The sequence below is a fragment of the Phaenicophaeus curvirostris genome, chromosome 5 (genome assembly GCF_032191515.1).
Source record: "Phaenicophaeus curvirostris isolate KB17595 chromosome 5, BPBGC_Pcur_1.0, whole genome shotgun sequence".
NCBI classification, from domain to species: domain Eukaryota; kingdom Metazoa; phylum Chordata; class Aves; order Cuculiformes; family Cuculidae; genus Phaenicophaeus; species Phaenicophaeus curvirostris.
In genome coordinates this window covers 11,017,156-11,043,111 of record NC_091396.1, presented here as the reverse complement: position 1 = coordinate 11,043,111, position 25,956 = coordinate 11,017,156, and the positions used below count along the sequence as shown (strand labels likewise).

At 39.4% G+C, this 25,956-nt stretch overlaps 1 protein-coding gene across 2 annotated transcripts in view; it reads left to right on the top strand.

Moving 5' to 3' along the window:
• The window catches only part of PARVA (parvin alpha), a 68,729-nt gene extending 62,517 nt beyond the window's left edge, over positions 1 to 6,212 (top strand). For both annotated transcript variants that reach the window (XM_069857552.1, XM_069857553.1), the window contains exon 13: positions 1,321 to 6,212. In XM_069857552.1, the coding sequence (XP_069713653.1) occupies positions 1,321 to 1,397 (77 nt within the window). In that variant the 3' untranslated portion in view covers positions 1,398 to 6,212. The remainder of the gene's footprint in view (positions 1 to 1,320) is intronic.
• Positions 6,213 to 25,956: the final 19,744 nt, after the last annotated feature.

Below are 25,956 nucleotides of genomic sequence, written 5' to 3'. Positions count from 1 at the left end.
TTACAGAGTATAACATGATGTGTCCTTCCTTGTAGCTTTTGGTATTTTGATTTTAAACCAAGCATTTTTTTATCTGACTTATCAAGAGTCAGAAAACCACATGACCGTGGTTCCATGGCCATGTATAGGCTCAGCTTAAAATCTGGGTTTGAGTGTTGTCACCCCTTGTCTGTGGATATCAGTTTGCCATGGAGGTAATATCTTTAGCCCTTCAAAGTTTGTGTGCTTTGGGACATCGTGCAGATGTTTGATTGGACTCATTCTTCAAAGTACCACCCCTTCACAATCTGTGAGAAACATCATTGTAGATAAATACCATGGCACAACTATCTGATGATTACATATACAATTTACTAGGCTTTGTTGGAGGCTTTAAAGTTAGTGGGAGTATGCAAACTGTCTGCTTTACAGCTTCATGGCCAATTCCAAGAACCTAAGTTAGGAAATTGAGTTCCACATACAGCCAGCAGCAAAAGACAGGAGAGTTCTAATTCTTGTTCTTTATTCTATGCTATTCTTTCTGAGTGCGATATCAAGTCTCTATTTGAGATTGAATATTCCTTGAAGCATTAGCATAGACTGCTGCTGTAGTACTTGTCAGTTTGTTTTATAGGTTTCTTGTGAAATAATACCGATTTTCTCAACAACTTCTCTTATAAACAGCGGATATTCATTAGGTTTTTGTTTCATGTAAATCCTTTACTTTACACGTTGAGTTTCTAAGGACTGCTTCAGCCATGTGCATCAGTTCATCCAAAGCATCTTCTGAAGTGTCTTCAAGGGGCACTTGTATATCTGGCTTCTTTAGAACCTTTACAAAATTTAAACTTGCTTCTAGATGTCTTGCCGACATTACACCTAATTAAGGATGTTGCAGCCCAGAATGGACCAAATCTTGCAATTCTTACCCAAGAGAAGAGTTCCGTTAGTTCCTGCCTGATGATTTTTTCAAAATCATTACTTCCTGGACACAACCAGCTGAAGATTCTGTCATATAAATATATATAATCCTAGGCACAATTTGTCTCATGGGCATCTAAACCTTGGTTGCACTTCTATGTGAGCACATTGGCTGTTTGTATCCCTAACTGAAAGTGATTGAAATAACAATTTTTGAGTTGCCAGTTTAAAAAACTGTGCTTTATTTATATTTCTACTCTTTCTTGCTGTCTTACTGATTGAAATATTCATGGACATGGATCTGAGCAAGGAAAAGGAGTAGAGAATAGGCACTTTTTTTCTGAAAATTTTGAGCTGATGTTTTGAAAAGTTTTGAGCTGATGAAGTTACTAATGATTTTTCCCTTGTCTTTTTTTTTAGATATTGTAAATTGTGACTTGAAGTCTACATTGAGAGTACTGTACAATTTGTTTACCAAATACAGGAACGTGGAGTGAAGAATTTATTTGGAACATAAAGGAGTGTTAACAAAGAAAGCATCATAAATAGCCTATTTTTCATTGGTATTCCTCTGCATCTTTATCTGAAAAGAAACCAAACCATTTGTCTGAAGAATTTTTTATTCATTATACTTGCACTACTATTTTCATAGTAGATTCAAAACTAATATAAATTATGAAGAAAAACTTTTGGAGGAAGGCATTTGGGTATTTTCTGGGAGAATTCATGTCTCAATAGTAACAACTCTCTTCATACTCTTTTATAGTAGATGAAGCAAGAACGAAAAAAAGATTTAGTAGCTAATCCAAGTCAACCTTTGAAACCAATCATAGGAAGATTCAGCACTGACTATTTTAATATTTTTTACATGTATATTTTCTAATATAGGGATTTTCCATTTGCAATAAAATGGTTGTGTTCTCATTATGAGAAATGTGCATGGGAAGAAACAGTTAAATACTCTTGTTCACAGGTAAAAAGAAGATACTTTCTCAAGCACTTAACCTGATTAATTTATATTTCCAGTGCTGCTAGGCTTTAATTTTAATGGGTACAAAGTGGCTACTCATTCCTCCAGACTTATTATAAAATGGGATACTCTGCTTTTAATGTGTGTTATTGAGCATTCCACATATGCACATTTTGCAGCTTGTCACTTGGTTTTGTTCAAGAAAGAGATCTTTTTTGAAAAGAAGTTCACATTTCGGGGAAACACACCTGTATAATACAGTTTCCCTTTCATATCTGTATAGTTATGTAGTATTAGAAAGTAAAAGAATGGCTTGTTTTTCTTTTAGCAGTTTAAATATCAGATTGCCAGGTTGTAAGTATAGAATTATTGCTAAATAGGATTGAGAATCTGTCCCTTTGGTTGATTTTATGATGACTATATTTTGCTGCATAATGTCCAACACAAAAAATAAGATTTATTTTCCAGAAACATTCCTGTAGCCTTTCAGATACAAAAGCATGGCTTTTAGTCCAAAACTACTCCCATCTGCAATGGCTCCATTACAGTGTAAAGTTCTTTAGTCATTTTACATGGCTATAAATAGTATGTTTTTTCTAATCATGACCAATTGCAAGCTGCTATCTGTTTGGTTTTAGCCTTAACAGAGGCACAAAAGAGAAATGGGAATTGAGTCTTCCCTTAGACTTGATATCAAGCATCAATTGTGTTTCCATAAAGAAGCTGGTAGAGATTGCTGGAATCACCAAATACTACGCTGGCTGAAGAGTAAATCAATAATTTGCTAGAAGTCTTGACGTTAGTATTAGATGCCTTTCTAAAAGAAGAGTTCCAGTACAACCACAGATTACTGGGGTCCTGGGTTACACAGGAAGGAAATTACTGGATGACTGTTTAGAAATCCTTGGACTGCTCAGTGCAGGAAGGAGACTTGTTAGTAGTCACCCAATTATGGCAGAACTGGTATAGGTGAAAGGGAAAGCAATCTGCCAGCTCGTGAGTCTATTAATCTGAAGAAATGCAGTGCTGGCAAGAATGGTCAATAAAAGCCATGTGTTCTTTAGTATATAAAGCATTACATATTTTTCATATTTTTCTATGCTTAAGTGCAACTTAAGCATCAAAGGAAGACAAGCAATTATGTTCTGTCTTTGATGAACACTAACTGATGTTTAATGACAAGATGATACTGATTTCTGCTGAGGGGCCACAGAAATTATTTTTCTGAGAACTAAATATCAACTTTTGCAAAGGAAAGTCAATATTTAATTCAAAGGAAAATACCTGGATGTTCTCTGAACTCAGAAATGGCTATCTGATTTTTATAACAAGTCTAAATATCTTTATTAAAATACCTTGTTACCTCTATATTTTTAACTGAGTTTCTGAAATTAGAAGTGCAGACAATAAGTTATTTGCCTTTTACATAGGTAAATAACTGGATATTTTGACCTCAGTGAAAATGAACATGTTTTCATTATATCTTTAATATCCGAGTAGCTAAATTACAGGAATTAACAAACCATTTTTTCAGCAAATTGAGACAGAACCTTTTGTGTATGTACCAGCTGCAATTTCAGCTTATTTTAGTGTTTCACATGTACGGTTTTCATTTGCACACCTAGACTGTAGTAATTGTAGTTAATTAAAAAATTCATGATGTTTTTTTCTGCAGATCATACTTAGCTGAAATACTCTTTTACATCTCAGCAAGGCCAAAACATTTTGATTACACTTATTTTCAGGAGTGCACTTTCTTTAAAGAGGAGATTTATATATGTAAAGGAGAAAGGCTGGGAACAGTGAAATTGATTTTTGCCTGGACTTGAAAATAAGTATTCCTGTGCTATATTAGTTATAACATTGTTGCAGATTTTTAATTCTGTCAGACATCATTTTCCATCCTTAAAAACCATAAAACTGAGACAGAATGAGGAAATCCTAATGCTGAAACACTGTTATGCAGAACCATAGAAACATTTAAACAATATCCATCCTTTACACAATTATCTATCTTATAGTAAGAGTTTATGTAAATTAAAATCTGCTATATAAACAACAGTGTCCTATGTAAATATAAACCCATGTGATAGTTTTAACACGTTCACACAAATAGTATATGCTGACATGTAGGAATGTGTCACTGCTTATATTTTTGACAGTGTAGATTTAAATAGCTATCAGATAACTATGAAATCTAATATACAGATTATATCTAATATTTATTGCTACGATACAGAAGATTATAGAACTATAGAATACTACTGTAGACAGTTTGCTTTTCATCAGCGTAGGCCAAAATCTTCCTTCAGGGAAGAGGAAATATTAAGTTAGCTAGGCCAAATTCTGCTAACGCCTATGATGCTTTTATTCTTGATACACAGTGATGTATACTGAGGTACAGCTGAATGCAGAATTTTCCTTGCTGTTTTTATTAAGGTAGAAGTTGTTTAAATTTTAAGTCAATCCTGGTTTTATTTATAATTTCTTAAATCATTAAAAAGATCCAAATCAATGGCTTTTGCCCATGTAAGATATGAATGGTCACCCAGAGAGGCCAGTTTCTCTGCTGGACCCAGAAGGAGCCTCTGATCTTGAGGTTGCTATCTCAGCTGGGTTTCTAAAGCCAGGTAGTAGGAAATCAGGCCACTGCCTTAAGATCTCATGGTGGTATTTTGATGTGCTCCACCAGACCAATGTGCTCACCTGTTTTCTGCTGCTGGGCATTGTGAAACTGCCAAAAGAGCAGTTTTCTTTCCTTCTCTGACTTCTGATCCATCTGTTGCACCCAGCAATATGGCATACAGATTTGTTTTGTGGTTGGAGATCGATATTTTTTCCCTGCTGGTGGATCCTGGTATGCTCTGCCAGCCACAGCAAACTGTTATCTTTTTCAAAGAGGAGCTACAGATTCTTAATACTATGTAAAAAAGATGTTATCAAAATAGCTGTCTAAAATTCTAGTATCTTGAGGTCAACTCCTTTCAGATTTCTTCCCAGCTGACTGGCATTTAGTTTCCATAAAGACCAGGCCCTAGAAAAAAGGTATTGAAGGAATCTTTGCGTAATTTTACCTGAGACACACACATGAAGTCCAGAATTGGATTGCTGTATATTTCTGATCGAGTACATACTCACCAACCTTCTTATTTAATGAGCTGACTGTAGACTATCTCGTTCTTTACGTTTCTTAGTCAGTGGGTATCTTCCTGTTAAAGGGGCAGGGGGGCGGCAGCCCTTGCAGCTACACAATTCAGGAATTCAAGTGGACCAGCAAGTGCTGGACAAGGTCCTAGTCTGCTTTGGTTGTCTGTGGACCAAGTTGCTGATTGGCATATCTCCTAGTAAACCAGTGGCATTAAATCCAGAGAGCATTTTGTCCTTTCTGTTCTGCTGAAGGTTATAGTACTTGGGAATGGTTTACATTCAGGCAGACTGAATGCTACTTGGTTGACTTTTGTTCTTACTTATTTTCTTAAAGTACGTTTTTAAATTCATGTTTCAGATTAATTTAGCGAACACCTTCCTGCAAGCCACAGTGTTGTAAAGTGGAGTGGCTTTTAAAAAGAATGGGATCTATTTTGTTAGAGAAAGATACAAGATTTAATATACTGGATACTAGCTTTAAGTTTAGTTTTTATTATTCTTGTCTTCCTATTAAAACAGCCTTCATGAATGTCTTATGCGTGTGCCAAGCACCCAAAGAGAGCAGTGCCTTGAAGACCTCTTTCAAAATTTTCTGCACTGTGACCTAAGAGGCTTTTGTCATTCTGCTGTAAGAATTAGTGCAGATTTTCTCTTTACAGTTAAAGTACAATTACATACTGAAGAAATCCTTTGTAGAGTGTTGTAATTAGTTTAAAGTAAGATATTTTGGTTTGATGTGTGACATGAAAAATGGAGATAGCAGCACCAAAATTCCAAAATTGTGCACACCTCAGCATCCACAGATTTTCCAAAGAGGTTTTGAATAAGTTTATCATTTACTGGGGTTAATTTGATGTATTTTGACAATATTTTCTGTGTGACTATTTCTTTTTCATTTTTGTCTAATCTTACACACTGTGCAACAATGTTGGTGTCATTGAAATATTTGGTTCTTGATTTAATATCAAACTAATTGAGAAAAAATAATATTTGCAAAATCTGCTTCTTAACATGTACATCTTAAAAGAATGGTTAGTTTAAATTAAGCTGCATTGCCTTCAACAGCAGAGCTAGTAACTTTCACAGAATGTATTTTATGTACTCTGTCAGTATGAGACACTTTGTTGATTTTTTTCCTGTGCTTTTTCTGAAACCTTTGTTATGATCCACAATAAAAATTGCACCTGAAAATCAACACTGTATGTTGTTGTTGCAGCAAAGTATGAGATGTATAACAAAAAACTAGGAAGACTGCGTGGTTTATGTTCTTGCAGCTTCCAGACCTCTCCATTCTCAGCTACCTCTTTGTGGGTGTACTTGATATTTGTTATTTTCTGTGGGGGCTGGTGACAGCTGAAAGTGGGCTGACAAAAACAGCCATGTAAATGATTAACAGCAGCAGGTCAGGAAAATGCCATATTTGACTCAAAATAACAAAGTATCCCTTTGTTTTGATATTACTGTGTTGAACGCTTCAGTGGTGACATTACTGCTGGGTATAATGCAGTTTTCTGCGGAGTATTTTTGTTAATTTGAAATGTAAAGAGATGTTTGTGAAATGATCAAAATTGAACTGTCCCTTTCAGAAAATACCTTCATTTAGAAAGATTTTCAGGTCTATTTTTTTATAAACTTGTTTTTGTTGTGACCCTCTAATGCAGGAGCTTCAATGCAGGACTTGGAACCAGTCAAAAATATAAGCAAAAATAAAAGATCTGGATTTAATGCCCTCCTGCACCTGTTGGAGTTGTTTCTCCTCCTTAGAAGAGTGCTGTAACCTGCAATGTGAATTTAGGGTGACATGCTTTTTTTAGTGTTTTTAGAGGGGCACTGTCAACTCATAAGCTGAAGTTGAGCTTTATGTATAAAGAAATTCCACATTAACTGATAGAAACAGTGTAAGAGGAAGCACAACTGGTGGTTAGGTTGGTGAAAATGTGCAAAAAGATCTGGGAGAAGAAGTTGTCTTCTGGGCCTCCTGTAAGGTCTGCTTCTGCATTTTAGGCAATCAAGGGATGCTAAAACAGCAAAACACATTTTGAAGAGGAAGCAGGACTAACATCACCTCTGTTTCAGTGCAAAATTTCTGCTAAGCTTCCCTCACCTTCGCACCTCTCTTCCAGGACTCCGCTGTCAAAACAGCCCCAAGAGAAGGTGCTGATACCCCTCACAGCCTGCAGCCCGAGTCAGGTTTGATTTCCCCAGGCAAAGCAAGTAACACAATAGTTTCATCCATTCATCTTACGTGTTCTCTAGCCATTGAGGGAGCTCACATGGGAGGGTGAGTACCGCAGCATCTGCAAGCTGTGTTTTAGGGAAATGGCAGACAGCTGCATTTTGTCTGTAAAGGCAGTTGAGGTTCCTTGGGCCTTCTTCAGGCAAAAGGACTGGATTGAGTGCTACGTCTCATTTTTTGGATGCCAGCCAGATTAAAACTAAAACCACTCAGTCCTGTTGAAAATGGGTCAGCTTCGAACATGTGCAGGCATAAAATGCTAGGGATTTTTCAATTTAAAATTAAGGGTGAAATTTAGATGGCTTCAGGGGAAGGTGGTGCTTGAACAGATTTTCCACGATGGCAATCTTTGTGCTTATATTCTGTATGAAGAGCAGAATGTCTGCCTAGGGCCATCCCTCTCACATGGGCTGGGAAGGGAAAACCGGAAGAGCATCTTCATGTTGTGGCAGACTGCACAGATTGTTTCCTGCTTGGCTCAGTTTAATTTTATCAAGAATAAGCCTGAAAACATGATTTAACTATTCCTCCCTCTCCAGAATGTTTGCACTGTTCCAGTTAGGTGAAAATTCATACTAAACTAGCATGTTGAGACTCAAAAATCTTCCACTCTGAATAATCAGCTCCATCCACTGCTCAGGGCTTTTGGTGCTGGGAGAAATGAACAGTGCTGACTGTAGTCATGTCTCGGAATGATTAGTCCATTGGATCACATGCCAAATTTATAACTGTTATATTAGATGAACAGATGAGGTCTATTAAATTACATGCAGGGGGGTGGGGGGAAGTTGCTGTGAACAGAACTTTCGTTTTCTAATATTTAATGTAATTTTCCTTTCTGGGGGGGGCGGGGAGGGCAGGGGCGAGGGGTAATATTTAGGTAAGGAAGGTTCACAATATTGCTGTGCACAGTCTGAATCTTGCAAGATGCCAAGAACTGTAGCCTTAATTCAGCAAAATGCTGACTTAACTTGAAATCTGTGAGAAAAGTCCTTGTGGTTTCTTTAAGTCTGTTTTACCTAGAAATGGATAAATATTAGTATCAGTGTGGGAAGCCTCAGTCACATTTATAATGATGCCTGAATTGTGTTGTCTTCACATCCTAGCACAATCCTATATAATCACTCCCACAAAACCATTACTTTTAAGGGCTGCTTTTCTCAAAGGATCCCTAATAGCCACTTTGTAAATTAGTTCATAAAAGATATATGCTTCTTGTTCACTCTTGTATTCGTTAAGAGTTTCACCTGCATGAATGTTGAAAAACAGAGATAATTTTTGTCTTCTCTTGTGAGGCCCCTGGAAATCAGATAACTAAATCAACTGCAGAATAGCAGAATGCTTTTGTCTGCGTTCAACCTTGGCACTGAGTTTTAGGCAGATATGTCATGTGTGCTTATTATTGCCATTTGGTTTATATCCATGCCTACGGGGTTTGTTGCACCAGCAGTTCCATGAGTGCTGTGGTACAGTCCTTGTCTTGAAAGGCGTCTTGCAGGGATGTGGGAGGAGGGAAGCTGTAAGTGAAGTTCTCTAACTTTACATAGAAGATCATGATAGATATGGATTAGGAACCAGTTTCCCCTTTCCATACCCTATCTGTACCTTTAATTGTGGTGTAAAACAAGGAGCTAGGAAGTTACCAGTGAGGCTTGTGTGACATGTTGGTCCCCAGAGGAAAATGGACCAGAGGAGTAACAAAGGCTGTTAGCTTAGAAGACTAATGCACTTCTTGTGGTAAAAATGTAGGTGCTCAGCATCAAGCCAATGAGACAAGTAAGTGTGGGGGTTGTTAGGCTGCCTGGAGAGGAATTTTTCACATTGAAGTGCTGCAGGGCCATCGCCTAGGAGGAAATTGCTGTTGTAACAAGTTGCATGCATGTAATTTAGACTTTCCTGTATGGGGCAGTAGCTTAAACACTTTCATGTGCATATTGTTACAATAATAGAGTATTGAAGATGTCAGTCCTGGATTTCTAAGCCTTCTGTACCTCCAGATATTTCTGAACTGTTTGTCGTGGCACTTGAATAGACAGAAGGGACATCATTAGAGCAGATCTGTATTCTTAATTGCATAAAACCTTCTACATTTACTGTCTGAAACCAGCACTCAGTTCAAACAGTGTTGTAACCTCTAGCTTCATTTTTTCTGTGTTATCGGGACAAATTAACCCATTAGCTGCACAGACTCTATTGTGAGTCAGAGGTATATGACTCATATGAATAGAGCACATTTCTATTCTGGTTTAAATTAACTTGGCTTCGACCCAAATCCTCCTTACAAATGAAAGATACTAGATTAGCTGAAGTCTACAACATATTTTTATGGTTTGTGCTAAACTTACATGTGTGTTTGTATGAGATAATGCTACGAAAACAAGATTCCCACGAATAGACTAGCTGAAAAAGTAAGCTACAGAACTTCTTTATTTGATAGACTGTTAAAATATTGTGATTAATCTTGTTTATTTGCCTTGCAAACTATAAGAGAACAGAAAAAGAAATGCACAATTCTAGCACACTGAGAAATTAGTTCCAGTCTTGATTCAGATGAGTGGAAAACAAGTTTGTGGTGGTTACTTTTTCGGTTGAGTCGTAGATGGCACTCCCTTTGTGATTTTTGTGATTTTGGTATCTGGCAATTTTTTATTTTCTTTTTATCTCCTTTGTTATCTCCTTTGTTCTCTCCTTCGTTCTCTCCTTCCTTCCTTTCTTTCAAGGTTAAAGATTGAGCTGGTCAGGATCCCTATCAGTATTTCTGACTGGGTCACAGTGCCTCCTCTTAATAGAGCAATATTAAAATCAAATAAACTCCTTAAATATAAATTGCAGATAAAGTAATCTGAGCTTTTACAGTGTGTAGGCCATCAAAATGGAAGCAATACTAATTATATTTACACAAGTTTTAAAAGAATTAAAACAAAAACAAGAAAACAAAACCACCCCGTTCTGGCCCTCACAAAAATAAGGACCCAAATCTTAATTAACATTAAAATTTCTTCATGGCACCTTAGGGACTCGTAATGCAAATGAGAAGCAGGCATACAGATACTTAATGGAGCCTTCCTAGGTTCTTTCTCTAAAGAAACAAGCTCAGAATAAAAGTGGAGGGTGAGGGGAAGAGAGAAATGTATCTTTGTGTGAACGCTTTATAGTTTGCAACATGCTCATGTAACACAATGAGGGTGGGCCAGCTGGCTGTAAAATAACCTAGACTGATAAATTAATCAGGAGTATGCTCTATGTGCCACCAACTGTCCTGTGACTAATAAGTTAGTTTTCTACTTTGGCAGGTTCTGTAAGTTTGCTTGTAGTATGGAAGAGGAGAGCTGGAGGAGAAAGGTCAGGTTTTAAAAGGGGCTTAGTTTGAGTGGCTCTGAAATGAAAACTTGGGTGTGGACCCACTACTTCCCAGACTCCACAGTCCCATAGTTTAATTCCAATTGCTTAGAGCGCTTAATCAAGACCTGCCTTCAACTCTGCCTGCTGCCCGTTAGTCCTGATAAAGCTCTCCCTCACCTTCTCATTGCCTAAGTGGTGGCATTAGGACTTCCATCAAAGTAAAGAAAATAGAGGCATGAGGCATGTAGCAGACTGCTTCATTTAGCTAGAGCTCCATGTCCAGGTTCAGTGATTTTTCTGTTCTGGAGGGACATTGTTCTTCCATGCAAGAAACATACTGGCAATGACTTTGCTACAATATACACTTTCCAATCACTGTGGAAAGTTACCAAGTTGGTAGTAAGTAAATTTAGGGCATGGATTTATATACTGATACTTTGAACAGTTACACATTTATCCCTCAATTGAAAGTTTTGAGTGTTAATTTCTGAAACTCCGTTGCTGATAACCAGACCTTGCTTTTCATTTTTAGTAAGCTACCGTAGGTTTTCGATGCCCCCATTGTTTGAGGTTGGATTACCAAAACTGCCTGAATTCCTGGTTTATGCCTAAAGTAATGTCCCCCCATTGAAAAGAGCTGTTTTGTATAATTTACAAAAGTATTGTATCCACCAATGGGCAGAGCATGATGTGAAGATGAGATACTAAGGGGCAAGATTCTCTGAGTCTCTGCCTCCTTTTGGGATGTATTTATATGAAAATCTGCATCAAACCTCAGCATGTCCTTGTTACTATATGTGCTTAGTAATAGAAAAGATCCAGGGCTCTCCTTCACTTTGTGGTTAAGGAAGTTAAGTGTAATTCTTCCTCCTCCCTAGAAGGGGGAAGAAGCAGTTATACCCTGATGTGAGATAGAGGATGGATCTTGCTGGGGCAGTACAGCCCCAGTGCCTTAGTCATCTCTTTCCCAGAAGACCTGAAACTTAGGCATTCTGAGTGCTTTCAGGAAATAAGCTGAAATATCTTGTGTTGCTGGGCCTTCTGCATGTGCCCTATCACTTTAACTCCCACAAGTCTTGTAATCCTCTTTTCTCTCTTCTAGCAGGACACAACTTCACCCAGTAATTTTGGTTATCAAGTTTATAACCTCTGCTGTTTCTGACACCTCTTTCCCAATGGCTCAGTCACCCAGGCAAACTTCTGGGGTAGGGAGTTTAACCGCAGTGAGTAACAGAGAATTCTGCTGTCTTAAGTCAGGCAAAATTTTCCACTAGGTGAATTCCTCCTATTAAAAATCAGGAGATTGTTCCAGGGAATCAAGACTCGCCTGTTATTTAAATGCAATTTCTCTTTTATTACTGGCTTATGAAAAACTTACCATACTGTATTAATCAGCATTTCTTAATTAACATAAAATTCCCAGGGTCTGATACAATTCCAAGACCCACGATCCAGTGCTATCCTGTAGGTTTCTATTTAGGCTACATATTGCTAGAGTCTGTAGGATTATATTGCATGCTGCTATTATTTTCAGGGAGGACTGTGACACTTGGCCTTGATCTGAGCTTTCTCTAGTACAGAGCACTGTAAGTATCTTATATTTATTTATAACTTGTTGCAGGGAACAACAGGGGCTGTCTGACACCATGCGTGCTCTTTCTTTTTACACTGTAATTCTTGGATGGGGCGCTCAGGAATTACAGGGAGGAGAGCTTTGCCATTTGGAAAAAAGGTCTAACAAATTAATCAGAATACAGTTTTAGCCAACCAGCTAGTTCAATCAGTCTAGGCCAATTATGGTGTGGGTTGAGCAAGTCTCTGTGCTCAGCGTTCCCTTGAGTTGCTTTGAGTTGTGAAATAAAAATAAGAAATTAGGTCAGTTATACTCCATGACTTCTTCTAATCGTACAGCTTCCAAGGGTACAGTGCAGTGTAGCTTTGCCTAAATTAATATTTGGCATCTCACTGCTATGAGTAGACTTTGCCACCGATTGAAAGCTAAATTGGGAATGCTGGTTCCAAATGGCAAATTACATATGTGCTTGTCTGTGGACTGGTTTTAACCCTTGCAACACTGCAGATGAGTACTCTTGATCCAGTGCTAAAAGAGATGCATCAACTCTCCCATCACCATGTAAGAATGATGAGTACTTTCCTGGGTGCCTTGCCTCCTCCATTGCCTGTTTCCTTCTTGTCTGACTCCTGAAATCTTGTCTGTGTCTTTCTACCAAATATTTCTTGCCTAGTTTAACCCTTCAAAAAATGCACATCTCCCAACCCTCCTTCATCTAATCGTACTTTATGTCTTCCATTATCTTCTAGGTGTCCCTTCTCACTGGTTAAGGTAGTTGATCAACACACATCCAAACAATCAAAATCATTCAGCTAATCACACTGTTGCCTCACCAAAACCTTATTTTTTTCTTTTTTCTAACTGGTCTTAGGCATTCTGTCATTCCCATCACTTTTCTCCAAACAACACTAGAAGCTTTGAATGGTTTCTTTATCTTGCTGCACGCAACAACAGATAGAGCTTTTTATTTCTACCATCAGCCTCTTGTTTTCTATGAACATGCTCATAACACTTTCCCACTTGTTCCCCTACTATAATCTTAAAAGGTAGGACTGAAAGAGCATGCATCAATCAATTTTACCACAATCCAGCACCTTCTGCAATAATTTGCAAGACTTTTTTCTTCTCCCCTAAGGATTATGCTAAGAAAAAATCCAAATCCTGACCCAGCAAACAGCCTGTGGTCATCTCATCACTTATGGCCAGTCCAATATGGGTCTGTTCACACAGCCTGCAATTTAGTGACTGCACAATCTGGAGAGTACGGCTGTATGTGTCTGCACATTACAATGGGGACAATAGTAAGCCAGAAAAGCGCTAGGAAAATCTCGAAAGTGCCTGAGTTTGGATGCATCCTAAATGTTTTGGTTTATTCTATGCGATTACAGAAGCCAGAAGAGGAAGCATTGTGCTGTTGCTAATTCCCCTCCCTTTAATTCTGTGATCCTGTCAGAGATGGCTGCAGTCGTTATTCACTCTTTACTCTTCATTTCACCCCTCAGCTGCAGCGGCACACTGATTCGCATACAGTGCCATGGAAGCAAATTGTTGGAAACAGTCAATACTGTTGCAACATGAAAATGAGATTTGAGGAATTAACTGAACTTCTTACAGATTACTTGCAAAAAAAACTCTTGGAGGTGACACACATGAAAGCTATCACTTGTAGTACTGCAAAGTTAGAAAATGAAGAGTTTCTACTTCTCTCATGAAATTAGGTTGCATCTGCACACCTCTCCATGTGATACTGGTTTTTAATGCTGGGTTAAATTGAGTGATAAAGTCTGCTTCCAAGCTATTAGCATTATATGCATCTGAGGACGGCTTTATCCACTGATGCCACTCCGAAGCTTCCCATTTTATGAAGTAAGGTCTGTATCGGCATATCTAGAACTAAGTCCTTCCTGCTCTGCAGATGATGAAATTGCGTTTCTGTAAATTACTTCCCTCCTCTCTAGCAAGTCACATGTGCTTTCAAAGCTTTGCATGCTAACAGACTCTTCATATTTATTTCAAAGCTAGTGACAGTCTGTTCTCAACATCACTGGACATGGGTTGGGCCAGACTTCCAGGAAACAGAGATAGTCAGTATTTTCTGTTAAGTTATCCTCTGAAGTTGGTAGATTGTATGGTATGGTCTAAATTATTAAAGAAGTCAGAGATCATTGTGTAATATACTGAAATAAAACTGTAACTGAAGATGTATTTTGCTAAGTATTAGTTAGATCTTAACATTTGAGAATTATTTGGGTGTTTAGGGTAGCATGAGAATTAATTCCAGAAACAAGATATAATCAATTTACCTTTCTTGGCACTGTATCTTGCTGAATGTAAAAAAACTCATTTCATTTACTATATAATTATTCTCATGTTTTCCTCAATGAAAGGCATAGCAAGGATCACATTTCTGGCACATTTGGGAGCAAAAGAGTTAAATTGCTAACAAATAATGTTTTGTAGCCTGTATGAGAGCCAAGAAGATTAATGAAATGTTCATGAGAGAGTCTGGCAAGTGGCCACATTCCTATGGGAACATTGCTGCAGTGAGGTTTAACGGAGCATGAGGGACATTAAGAAACAAATGTGTGGGAGTTTTAGGGTGAACTGTAAATGATCAAGAATCTAGTAAAACTAGATATCACATGTATTGCCTTTGAGGCTTTCCAGTGGATCTCTAGCATTTCTCATCCTTATCTAAATTCTGTGAGGAAAATGGGCAAAGTGCATCCTCCTTGGGTTTTTTAAGAGCAGCTGTCAAACACTTGAGCTCTGCTGACTTCTTCGAATGTTACAGCAGATGTAAACTCATTAAACAAATGGCTACAAGAAATAAATCTTATGGCCTTACCAGAGTTTTTTGTCTGAAGCAATAATGATAATTGTAGCTGCAATTCTTGTGTATCTTGATTATTACAAACAGTTCAGCTACTTATTGTAATACAGCATGTTAGTGGATTCACGTGGTCAATAAGATTATTTGCATCAGACAACTTGCTGGTAAACGGGAGGGTGCACCTCCCGTTTCCCAGCAGTTGTCTGTGAAATACATCCTTATTGACCACGTGAATCCACTAACATGCTGTATTTCAATTAAGTTAGTGAATGTTGTATTTAATCAAAGATAAGAAAAAAAGCTACTTTTCCTCTGCTTCAGACAAAAAACTCTTATCGGTACGATCGCTAACAGCGATCAAACACTTCTTTCTACCATAACAAAAGATAAATTAAACAGGAAGCTATTGATTTCCTTGAGAGTGAGGCAGACATTGAAAGATGTGTGGACTTTACAATATGCCTTCTAGAGGTTTTTCAAATTAGGTATAATAATCATCAATGATCATCATGGATAGCTATTAAAGTGAAGGAACCTGTGTTCTTACTTACCTTTCCACTAGATGGCAATGGTACATGGTAGTTTTGTGTGCTTTAGTAGAGGAAATCTTTAAAAAAGAGAATTTTATTAAAGGTTTGAATATCTCTTTAAATGAGGACAGTCATACTATTAACATATGCTGAAACTCAGCTGTCTCAGCAGTCCCTGTCTCAAGTAGTAAAACTAATTTTCTTTCTTTGCATAACAAATGCAGTATCCAGGTTTAGTAATAACACAGATAAGGATGATAAGCCTATTCAGAAGCAAATGCAGTGCTGTGATGACGAGGCTGTCAAACACACCAAAGTGTGTACTGAGTTTCGTCTTCTATGCTGGATGAGGCACTTTTCTGGTGTTAAAACCAAGTGACAAAACAATTCTTGGGAGTCATTTCATTAACTTCAGCAGAGTTACATTAGGGATGGATTTGTTTCAGGGCTTTAGCATTACAAATCTAAGAGTGCTCACTACTGTGAGAGGGGAGAGGACTACTCTTTCTGTTGTGAGTCAGAACAGCATCCAAAATGGGACCCCTTTGTAAAAGCTGCTCCAAAGCTATCTGGGAGCATTACATCCTAAAGAAGGTCGTGTTGGAGAAGGAGGGTGAGAAAAGGAAGAGAGGCAGAAAAGAATACTTTTTTTTTAATGTACCCAAAGATCTGAAAAAATGCAATAGGCATTTGAACAGATGGGATATCTGAATCAGGCTGCTGGTGAGTTGGCATCTGTGGAGATAATTTGAGGCCTGTCTGTAATTCAGAATACACCATGGTAGAAATGCTTTTTCCTAAAGCATGACAGATTATTGTGCTGCAGATTAACTGTTTTGCTATGAAATAACCTAGAGTGGTCTACCTGACCCCACAGGACCTGTTTTCCAGTGGCTGGATAGAGAATGTGTGGATATTAAGGTGTCTTAATTTAAGGAAAATCTTTAATGTGATCACAAATACATATCGATGTAGAACACCTGTCCTATGCTAATCATGCGCTTCAGACTGGAAGGTTTTAAATAGATACCACCTACACAACTTTCAAATTCATTCCATGACAACAAGATCAAATTAAAAATAAAATAGTTCAACTACCTCCTAACCAAAACATTAAACCAGCAAGATTAATAACCAAGAGAGTTCTGTGTTTAATTGCTGTTGTGACTTTATTTTGTACCATCGGTTTGTCATATTATTATTCTTACGTACATCTGCTTCTGGTTGTAGCAATGAACCAACCAGTTATGCTATTATCTGTGAAATATTTTGAGAAGAGTTTGATTGGTTTAGTTCTTCAGTTAGGACTGCTTGTGACTCCTGAATGAAGTGCAGTACTGTAGTTTAGGCACTGAACCATGCCTTTAACTCCTCACAAGTTTCACACAATGTTCAGCAAAAACCCTTTCACCACTCTCCCAAACGCACCCATGTTAATCTGGCTAATACAAATGGAGAGCCAGGGGCTGCCAACAGCCCGCAAGACAGCACAGCAGCCTCAACAGGAGATCCATCAAGGAAAGGAGCTACCCTCTTCCTTGCTACAAAGGAGTTCAGCAGCAACCTTCAAAGGTATCAGTTGTGCTCCCGCAGCAGTAAACTCGGGGCCATTCACGTGGTCTGTAGTGAGTGTGAAACCAAACAGGGCAAAATATGCCACGTTTCCACTGGTGCTGGCTCTTCCAAGGATAGCCCTGTGATACGGTGTTTCTGGTACTGACTGTGATGGATGTTGTTTTGCTTTGTGCAGGCGTGTTAGCAAAAAGCAGCCTCTTCAGACTAGCTCTGAAATTCTGAGTAGAGGGTAAAATTCTGCATTGGAATCTTTCTGCCTTGGAACTAGCACAGATGGCAGACTACACATATGCCTGTATTTCTCAGCCTTATGCAGTCTATAGGATCCCGATTCCTTCACCCCCAGCATGCTTGGAGTTTGCTGAGCTAGGCAAACTACAAATGGCTAGCTGCTGTACCCACAAGAGGCACAAAAGTCACTCCATTATTGACTATTAGCTTTCTGGGCTGTTCCAACTCCCTTTCCTTACTCCCTACATGGAAAAGCAGTCAGGTCTTCTCCTAGAATCACTCTTACTGGCTCCCACTCCAGAATAACTGACTCTTGATCTGTTCAGGCTTGTCATGAGAGGGAGAGGGAGAGACACCCTCAGTGTCATGTGTTTCCTTAACACGCGCTGCCAAGGTGTGAGGAATGACACAACTGTGAGATCCCACTAGCTTTAAAAATAATCTGGAATTGAGTTCGTTCTCCCTGGGATCCATTATATTGACTTGGGGAAGGACCAAGACTGTTCATTGTAGTCTTCATGAACATCTGTGGAAATACAACTAAGAAATTGGACTACCCAGAAATATCCCTAAAGCCACTTCTACCATAGGCTGCCTTTTTCTGCCCACGCTATTCCAAAGTGCTGGTGAAGCAAGGTGAAAGTGAAGTGACTCTTCTGTTGAGTGTGTGGGCAATGTCTAGCATCTGTGCCCGGCACTCCACTTGGTGCTCGCTCGGCACTGCTGTGCACTCTTGAAGAAAGGGAATAACTCCTGGCCCCTTCTCTATGATTCCCACTCTCACCTCCCCAGAGGCAGCACTTCTGTTCAGGAACAGAATTGCTCTGAAGCTATCACAGATTCCTTTTTGCCTGATGTGGTGGTTTTAGTCCTGAGAGAGAAATCTGGACATAGAATGCCTCTCTCAAAGTGTCAAGGAGGCTTGCAGAATCCCAGAGGTTTCATTGTGCTTTCAGAAGCCTTATAGTTACAGCTTTATTAAATCAATCACTGTAGCTGATGAAAAGTCACGTTCACAGTTAGTGGACATGGCAACACATCATGTTCTGCTACATTTTTTTAAAAAATCGGAATTTTTTTTATAGCTAAAGCTCTCATCAAAAGGTCTTTGCAAAAGTCCCGAAATGTTGTCGAACAGAATATTATTATTATACTATTTTTGAGGACGGGACTTCTTCAGGAAAGAGAAACAATCATGTGATCGGGTCCCACTGGAATAGGCTGAACTGCTCTTGTCTAAGTGGAAGCTCTGGCTATGCTTTAAGAATAATGTTGTTGAGTTCCTTTTTTTACTTGGGGTGTTTTTTGGTGGGGTTTGGTGGTTTTTTGTCTATTGACTTGTGACAGCAAGTGAAAGATGCTTCTTGGGCATGAGGAAATGATGATTCCTACCATGTTACTGTGGTATTACCTACATTGGTGCATATGGTTCTACGTAAAAAAAGACCATTTTCCAATGTGTTTCTAATGACTGAACATTTAGGCAAAGGAATAAATCCTTCTTTCTTCAGTAACTGCAGAGTGGAAGATGTGTTCCAAAGCATAGCGGATTTTTTGTTCTATAATACTTTTCTCTCTCAGCAAAAAGATTACCTCTTGCAGTATTTGTGTTCTCTTCTTATCTCTGAACATTGCTTTGACATCCATAGTTAGCCCAGAGAGCCAGAGAGGTGTTCTTAGAGCTACAGCTTTTCAAGGAAGTTAGGACACCTTTTGTGGCCTCATGGCTTAACCAAATGTCTGAGGTGGCTGTAGTGCAGCTGTTCCAGCCAAGCTCAGCTGGTGGGTAGTGGTGCTGAGGAACAAGAAAAACTCCTTTCTCCCTTCACTGGGAAGTTCATTTCAATTTGGTCTCATGCTCTTTCATAAAGCCTGTTTTTATGCATCACATCCTGATAGTTTATGTACTGGACTACAAAAATACTCCAGCAAATCAACAGTAGGAAATGCCATGGCCAGGCCATATTCTTGGACTTGTGTGAAGACCTCTAAATACAGTCTTGTGTATTTTATACATATATAGAAATATGTATGTATCTCACAAATATAAGTCAGCAGAATGGATTTTTAAGTTCTGAGTCATTATCTTATACACCTGCCAACAGCAGTCGTGCTTTTGATTTAGTGAGAACTGTAGATTCAGATCCCCGAGTTTGATTTTGTCTTGTTTCAGCCTTCCTGGAAATGGTTTCAAGTGTCAATACCTTAGTGTATCGATGGTGTAATACAGAGTGAAAACACAGTACCGCACGAAGGGATTGTACTTGTTTTCTTCCAAAACTTCAGAGCTGAACAAACTATGGAGGTAAGCTTTCAATGTTTGCATGACTCAGGAATGTTCTATTTATCTACTATGTGTGGCTCTTCAAGTTCAAACATAGAGGCTTTTGGAGGAATATATAGCTAATTCATCTTCAGCAAAGAATGACTGTGTCTGGCCATAGCATGGAAAAGGAAGGACATGAAACTGATTCCATCATTGTCTCCGGTCTTTTCCAGCTCATCTTCCTGCCATTTTACTTCCAGAAGCCGGGGCGCAGGTGTATTCCCTGCCTTTGATGGGGACATAAGCAGAGCAGTCACTCAATTCTCTGTGAAGACTAGTTGGAGGAATGACCCCAGAACAGGGTTATGCTTAGTGACCCATTCATTACAGCCCTTGGATACTGTAGTGATGAAGTTGGTAAGACTGTGCCTGTGAGAGGGAATAAGAGGTTTGCACCTGGCTCATGAGACCTGAGCTGCTGCGTGAAGACTGCAATTGCAGCTCCATACTCCACAAGGCTCTGGGGCTGGTGTCGCAGAACTGCCTGCCAGCTGCGCTCGGGCGTCGAGTAATAGTGTGCGCTCATTATTAATCCTCACTGTGAAGAAGAGGTGAGTGATACTTATACAACTAAGGTTTCTCAAAGTCATTTTTACTAATTAGTCAAGAAAATGAATAAGAAATATGTTCTTTCCCTCAGAAGGCTCTAATCCCACTTGACTGAGCACTATTAAGCAATCCTATCAAAGAGAATGTATTTTTTAAGCAGTCCTTGGGGCAAAATTAGAGCTTCAAGAATAAGAAATAATGAGACATGTAGGGAGGAGAGGCTTGCTTTTTTTTTTTTTGGAACAAATATTAAAGAAGAGTCTTTGCTTCTGAGTCAAGTTCCCATGCTTTTTCATTATGTTCTTTGGCTGAAGTGGTCCTTAGATAACAAATGTGTCAAGCTGTTCTGTCTCACTAAGTTAGAATTAGGTTATGTCTGTGCAGAAGAAAGTTTTGGAATAGCTGCAAAAACAATTACAACGCTTCTTGATTCACTGATGATGTTAATTGTAAATCCATATTAATCTAGGGCTGGGCAGGAGTTGCCAGAAGGATTCATTTTCTGTGTACCGTGACAGATGCTTGTCTCCCTTTCCTTTTTTCTGGTGCCTTAGACCTTAGACATCGCCAGTATTTTCTCAAAGCATAAACAGTAGCCTTAAGCAAGTTACAGTTGATAGGAAGGTTGCAATGGCCTATATAAATCTCCTTACATGACTTCAGCTCTCATAAAAGCAGCTCATAATATTTTAATAATATTCTGGAAGTCCTTGAATACTAACACACAGGAAATATTGTACCAACAGCTAGTTTCTTACTTAGAAAACTTTGAGATGAGCTGATTCTTTTGATTTGATTCTTAGCAAGGGACAGACACAAAACTGCAATCTGGGCAAGAAAGTCAAGAATGGAAGATAAAAATGGGTTTTTTTACTCGATTCTAAATTTGAGATAGAAACCTGTTTTTTTCTAGTCAGATGCCATGCTCTTTCTGTTTTCAAACTCTTTGCTGCTGAGCTATGGAAGGCTGTTTGTGTGGGAGGTATTCCTGTGTTTGGGGCTGTGCATTTTTGAAAGCCTGTCAGATTTTATGTTTCAGTGTGGAACTGTTTAGGGCTGTGCAGGCGTTTACAAGTTACCTAGCGATGAGGAGGGCATGAAAAACTACAGAATACTGGTTGATTTTTGCCTCTTATAGATAGGTGGTTTGGCAATTTCTCATGTGATAATACCAGTTTATAAGCAAGCTTAAAGATACAGAGGCATGGTGTGGGTTCTGGGAGATTTAACTTTGGCGTGGATTTCAGGTTACTGTTGTCACTTCAGTGTGGCCACACTCCCAGGGACTGAGCCAGAGGCAAGTTGTACAAGCTGCCTATCTGAATGGAGAGAGCTGGAGTGATATACTATAATCCCGCAGATTTTCTGCTTGTAGGAAAAGCTCTGGGATAAAAACAGCTACTGAGAAATTCCAGCAGATTATAGGAAAAAAGTGATATGTCCTGTGTCTGTGGCAAAGCCCACATGAAGGACTTAGTATATTGTTGAAAAATTACCAGTTCCCTGTCTGTGAGACCAGTGAAGCTACTGATTTATATGAATAAGACATTGCATATTCACAAGCGTCTTATGAGGTTCTCCATAGACTCAGGAAGATCCTACTGTTTCCAGATATGTTTGAATCACATTTTTTCTGCAGCTGCAAGAGCTAAAAAGTTAGGGGAGTGGAGTAGTTAATCAATAGCAATGATAGCAAATTCATGTCACAGAAACTGAATAGATATCAGAGATCTTCCAGCCCTTCTGTAGCTGGCTCAAATAGAGGAATCACTAAATTGACCTGCAACAGAGACTGTGCAGCCAGTGAAAGGGTCCGATTAAGTATGCTTTTACCCAGAACATTTATGACAGTAATTGCTGCTGCAAGTTACTTAGCACAGCAACTGGCAGTTCATTCATACATTGGTGATTTCTCTGTTAATGAGTAACCCCCTAATTAGTTTCCTGTGAAAGTCATATTCTTATAACTTCTCCGGTATGACATCTGCCCTGTGCTAGCCACAAAGGACTGGCATTCACCAGTCTGCTGAGCTGTAGTTGGACGATGACTGGAGATGGGAGAGAAAGGTGTGAGCTGCTCTCTGTGCTTCTCAGTCCTAAAATTAAGGGCTGAACCAGGAACAGGATCTACTAGGGTGCTTAGGCCCCTCCAACATCCACTTGGTCAGTGGGTTGGGAAGTGGAATATATCCCTGCCATGGAGAATGTCATAAGGACTGGTAATTACAGTGATACTGTGTCCTCTGTTGTTCCCCGTCCTGGTCTGTAGAGGTCCAAGGATCTGACCATGATTTATTCTGGTGGTTTATGTTTCCCTGTAGTTCTTGATAAGGAAATCAAATGCATTTTCTATAGTTTATCCAAGGATAAACTGGACTTTCTTTTTTTTGCTGTGCTTCCTCAAACCTCTTTTGAATATTCAAGGATAATAATGGACTATCATTACCATTCCCTTGCTTTTGTTTTGGGTTGTTTAAATGAATTCTGAAGTCCATGACCTTCTGCATCAGCAATACCATCTGCTTGAGAGTGACATTTTTATCATCTTAGCAACAAAAGACCCTTATCAGCCCTTTACATTACCTGTTACTGTGCAGCAAAGAGAGCCTTTTGAAACAGGGAGAAAACAAAGATAGATCATACTTGTACTTTATTTTGTACTTTGTCTTGTTTTGTGCATACCCATGCAAGTGTAGGGTACTATCGTACAGTACTAACTCAGCTTTCAGATTAAAGTCAGAGCTGACCATTATTTGCACTGAGACCACTTAAGTAGGATATTGTCCTATAGAGGCTTCATAATTTGAGATTATGTCCCAAGATCATCTGGGAAACAGTTATTCTTCAGCGTCTCATACTGGCCTGCCAATGAGAAGGTGGGCAGTGCAGAAGTACCTGGTAAGGGACACAGCTCAGATGGCTGAACTGAATTGGCCAAAGAGGTGTTTGATACCATATGAAGTCAGACTTGTCATAAATGGGGAGATTTGACTGGGAGCAGGGGGAATCACTGCTCAGGAATGAGCTGGACTTTGGTTTCCAGGTGATGAACGATTGCACTGTGCATTATGGGCTTTGTGTATTCTTTTATTATTATTGTTATTATCTTCTTTTGCTGCTCCATTAAACTGTCTTTATCCCAACCCATGAGCTTTACCTTTTGCTTTCTGATTCTGCTCCCCATCCTACCGGGGAAAGGGGGCGGGGATGTTGTACGTAGTTGCCAGGTGGGGCTAAATCATAACAGATTAATGTAATGGTGGTCTTATCTCAAGCATTTTACACAGACTTCTTTCCTTTTCTAGAGTTAATGATCTGAACATCAAATCTAGGTAAGTCTGTAGGAGTCTAAAGGGTCATCTCTGGCACACCAAGTCCATAGAAGAAATTTATGAAGCTTGGGTGGGTATATTGTTAGTAAAGATCTCTCATCTCTGTAAAATGTATCCAAGTGTCAACATAAAGCTGGAATTCTTTTGGCTAGGGCTTTTCGCTAGTTCCAAACTTCCAGGAGATGCATTGTTCTATGCTTTTTAGTTGAAGGTCCCATTTAAACCAAGTACTTTGTACCTGAATACTTCCATAGTGACTAACTTAAACAGAGGTAGTAGTACTACTACAGCTAGTTCTCCATTAGTTAACCCAAGTTTCCTGCTGTTATATTATTTATTAAGATAGTTATTTCTTGAATTATAATTTGAGATACCTATTAACACATGTTATGAGCTGAACAGATGGCTATATATTTCTAACTCTAAAAAATACATGTTATGCAGCCAATACAGCTGTCCTGCCATACAGAGGAGTCATAAAAATTAAAATAAACTAAACATTACCTAACATTCTTTTTTTTTCTTACATATTTATTCAAAAGTTTTCTGAAATGCAGATTTCCTGCTCTGGGAAAATTCTAATTTTCATAATACTTCACATTCTGTAAAAGACCATAGAATCATAGAATGGCTTGGGCTGGAAGGGACCTTAAAGATCATCCAGTTCCAACTCCACTGCCATGGACAGAGCCACCTTGCACTAGATCAGGTTGCTCAAGGCCCCATCCAACCTGGCCTTGAACACCTCCAGGGATTGGGCAGCCACAGCTTCCCTGGACAACCTGTTCCAGTGCCTCACCACCCTCTCAGGAAAGCATCTCTTCCTAATATCTAATCTAAATCTCCCCTCTTTCAGCTTAAAACCATTACCCCGATCTTGTCATTGCACTCCCTGACAAGGACCCCTTGGCTGCTATAAGGTCTCCCTGGAGCCTTCTCTTCTCCAGGCTAAACAATCCCAGTTCTCTCAGCCTGTCCTTGTCTGGGAGATGCTCCAGCCTTCTGATCATCTTCGTGGCCTCCCTGGGACTTGGTTGAATAGATCCGTGTCCTGCCTGTGCTGAGGACTCCAGAACTGAACACAGTACTCCAGGTAAGGTCTCACAAGAGCAGAGTAGAGGGGGACAATCACCTCCCTCGACCTCCTGATCACACTTCTTTAGGTGCAGCCCACGATATGGTTGGCTTTCTGGGCTGCAACCATGCATTGCCGGCTCATGGTGAGCTTCTCATCCACCAGCATCCCCAGATCCTTCTCTTCAGGGCTGCTCTCAATCCATTCTCCACCCAGTCTGTGTCATCCCAAGGTAAGAAATAACTGAATCAAATGCAGTGACTAGCCTGCAGAGCAACATTTTAAAAATTAGGATCTCAGCTTACAAAATGGCTTACATCGAATCATCAGATATGGCAGTTACAGGGACAGAGGGTGTGGACAGCCATGTCGCTGCTAGGTTTTGTTGTGATTCAGAACATGAATTTGTGGCAAGGAGTGAAGTGTCTTTTGCCTCATGAAGTGCAGTTTCTGAACTGGAGTTGAGTAGTGTAGCCCAGAGTCACTTTTAAAACTAAGTAGCTTCAGTTGACAAAGAATAAGGGTCTGCTGCAGATTTCACCTGGAACATGTGTGTTGAAGGGCTGTAAGGACTGAAGGAGCCTGGCCGCAGTGACCTAAACCTCTCAATGAGTGGCAGAAATAGTAGTAGTTTTGCTGTGTGTGACGCTACAGCCTCAGTCATGCCAACTTGGTGCTTAGCATCAAAGTAAATTTTTTGTAACATTAAATGTTTTCATTATTTTTTACAACATCAAGTTTTATGGGATTTCTGTCAACCAACTGCAATCATAACAACAATAAAAAGACATGTTTGTTTAGAGAAAAGAGTGCTGGTAAAGGTCTTGTGTTGGCTGCATTAAGGCTGAAGCTCTCCAGTTATCCAGGGAACAGGTGTTGGAGGTCAGCAGTAGGACAGGCTTGCCCAGCCTTGCTCCCAGAATGTGCTCAGCCCGTGCTGGCACATGGCAGTAGCACAGATGGGGTGAGTATCCCTCTTCTACAGGTGAGGGGAATCGAAACACAAAGGGGTTAAAAGATTTGTTTGAACTCAGCCCTCCAGCTGGTCACAAAGACAGAAATAAAGCCCACGTTTCAGCAGGTTCCACTAGCATATTTCACAATTAGGCTATCTTGATTTTTTCCTAGTATCGACTGCTAAGAAATGCACTAAGACCTATTTGTGTGTGATTTCAATAAACCAGCCATGCGGCTCCTCAGGGAGGAAATGCACGGTGCAAAATTATGGACTGCAGAGCCTCGTTACTCCAGTTACCCAGACCGCAGCTCTAACCAAGGGCTGCTTCATTGACTCCAGGGAAGGGAAATGCTAGCTCTAGTCCAGTTCCTTTGGGACA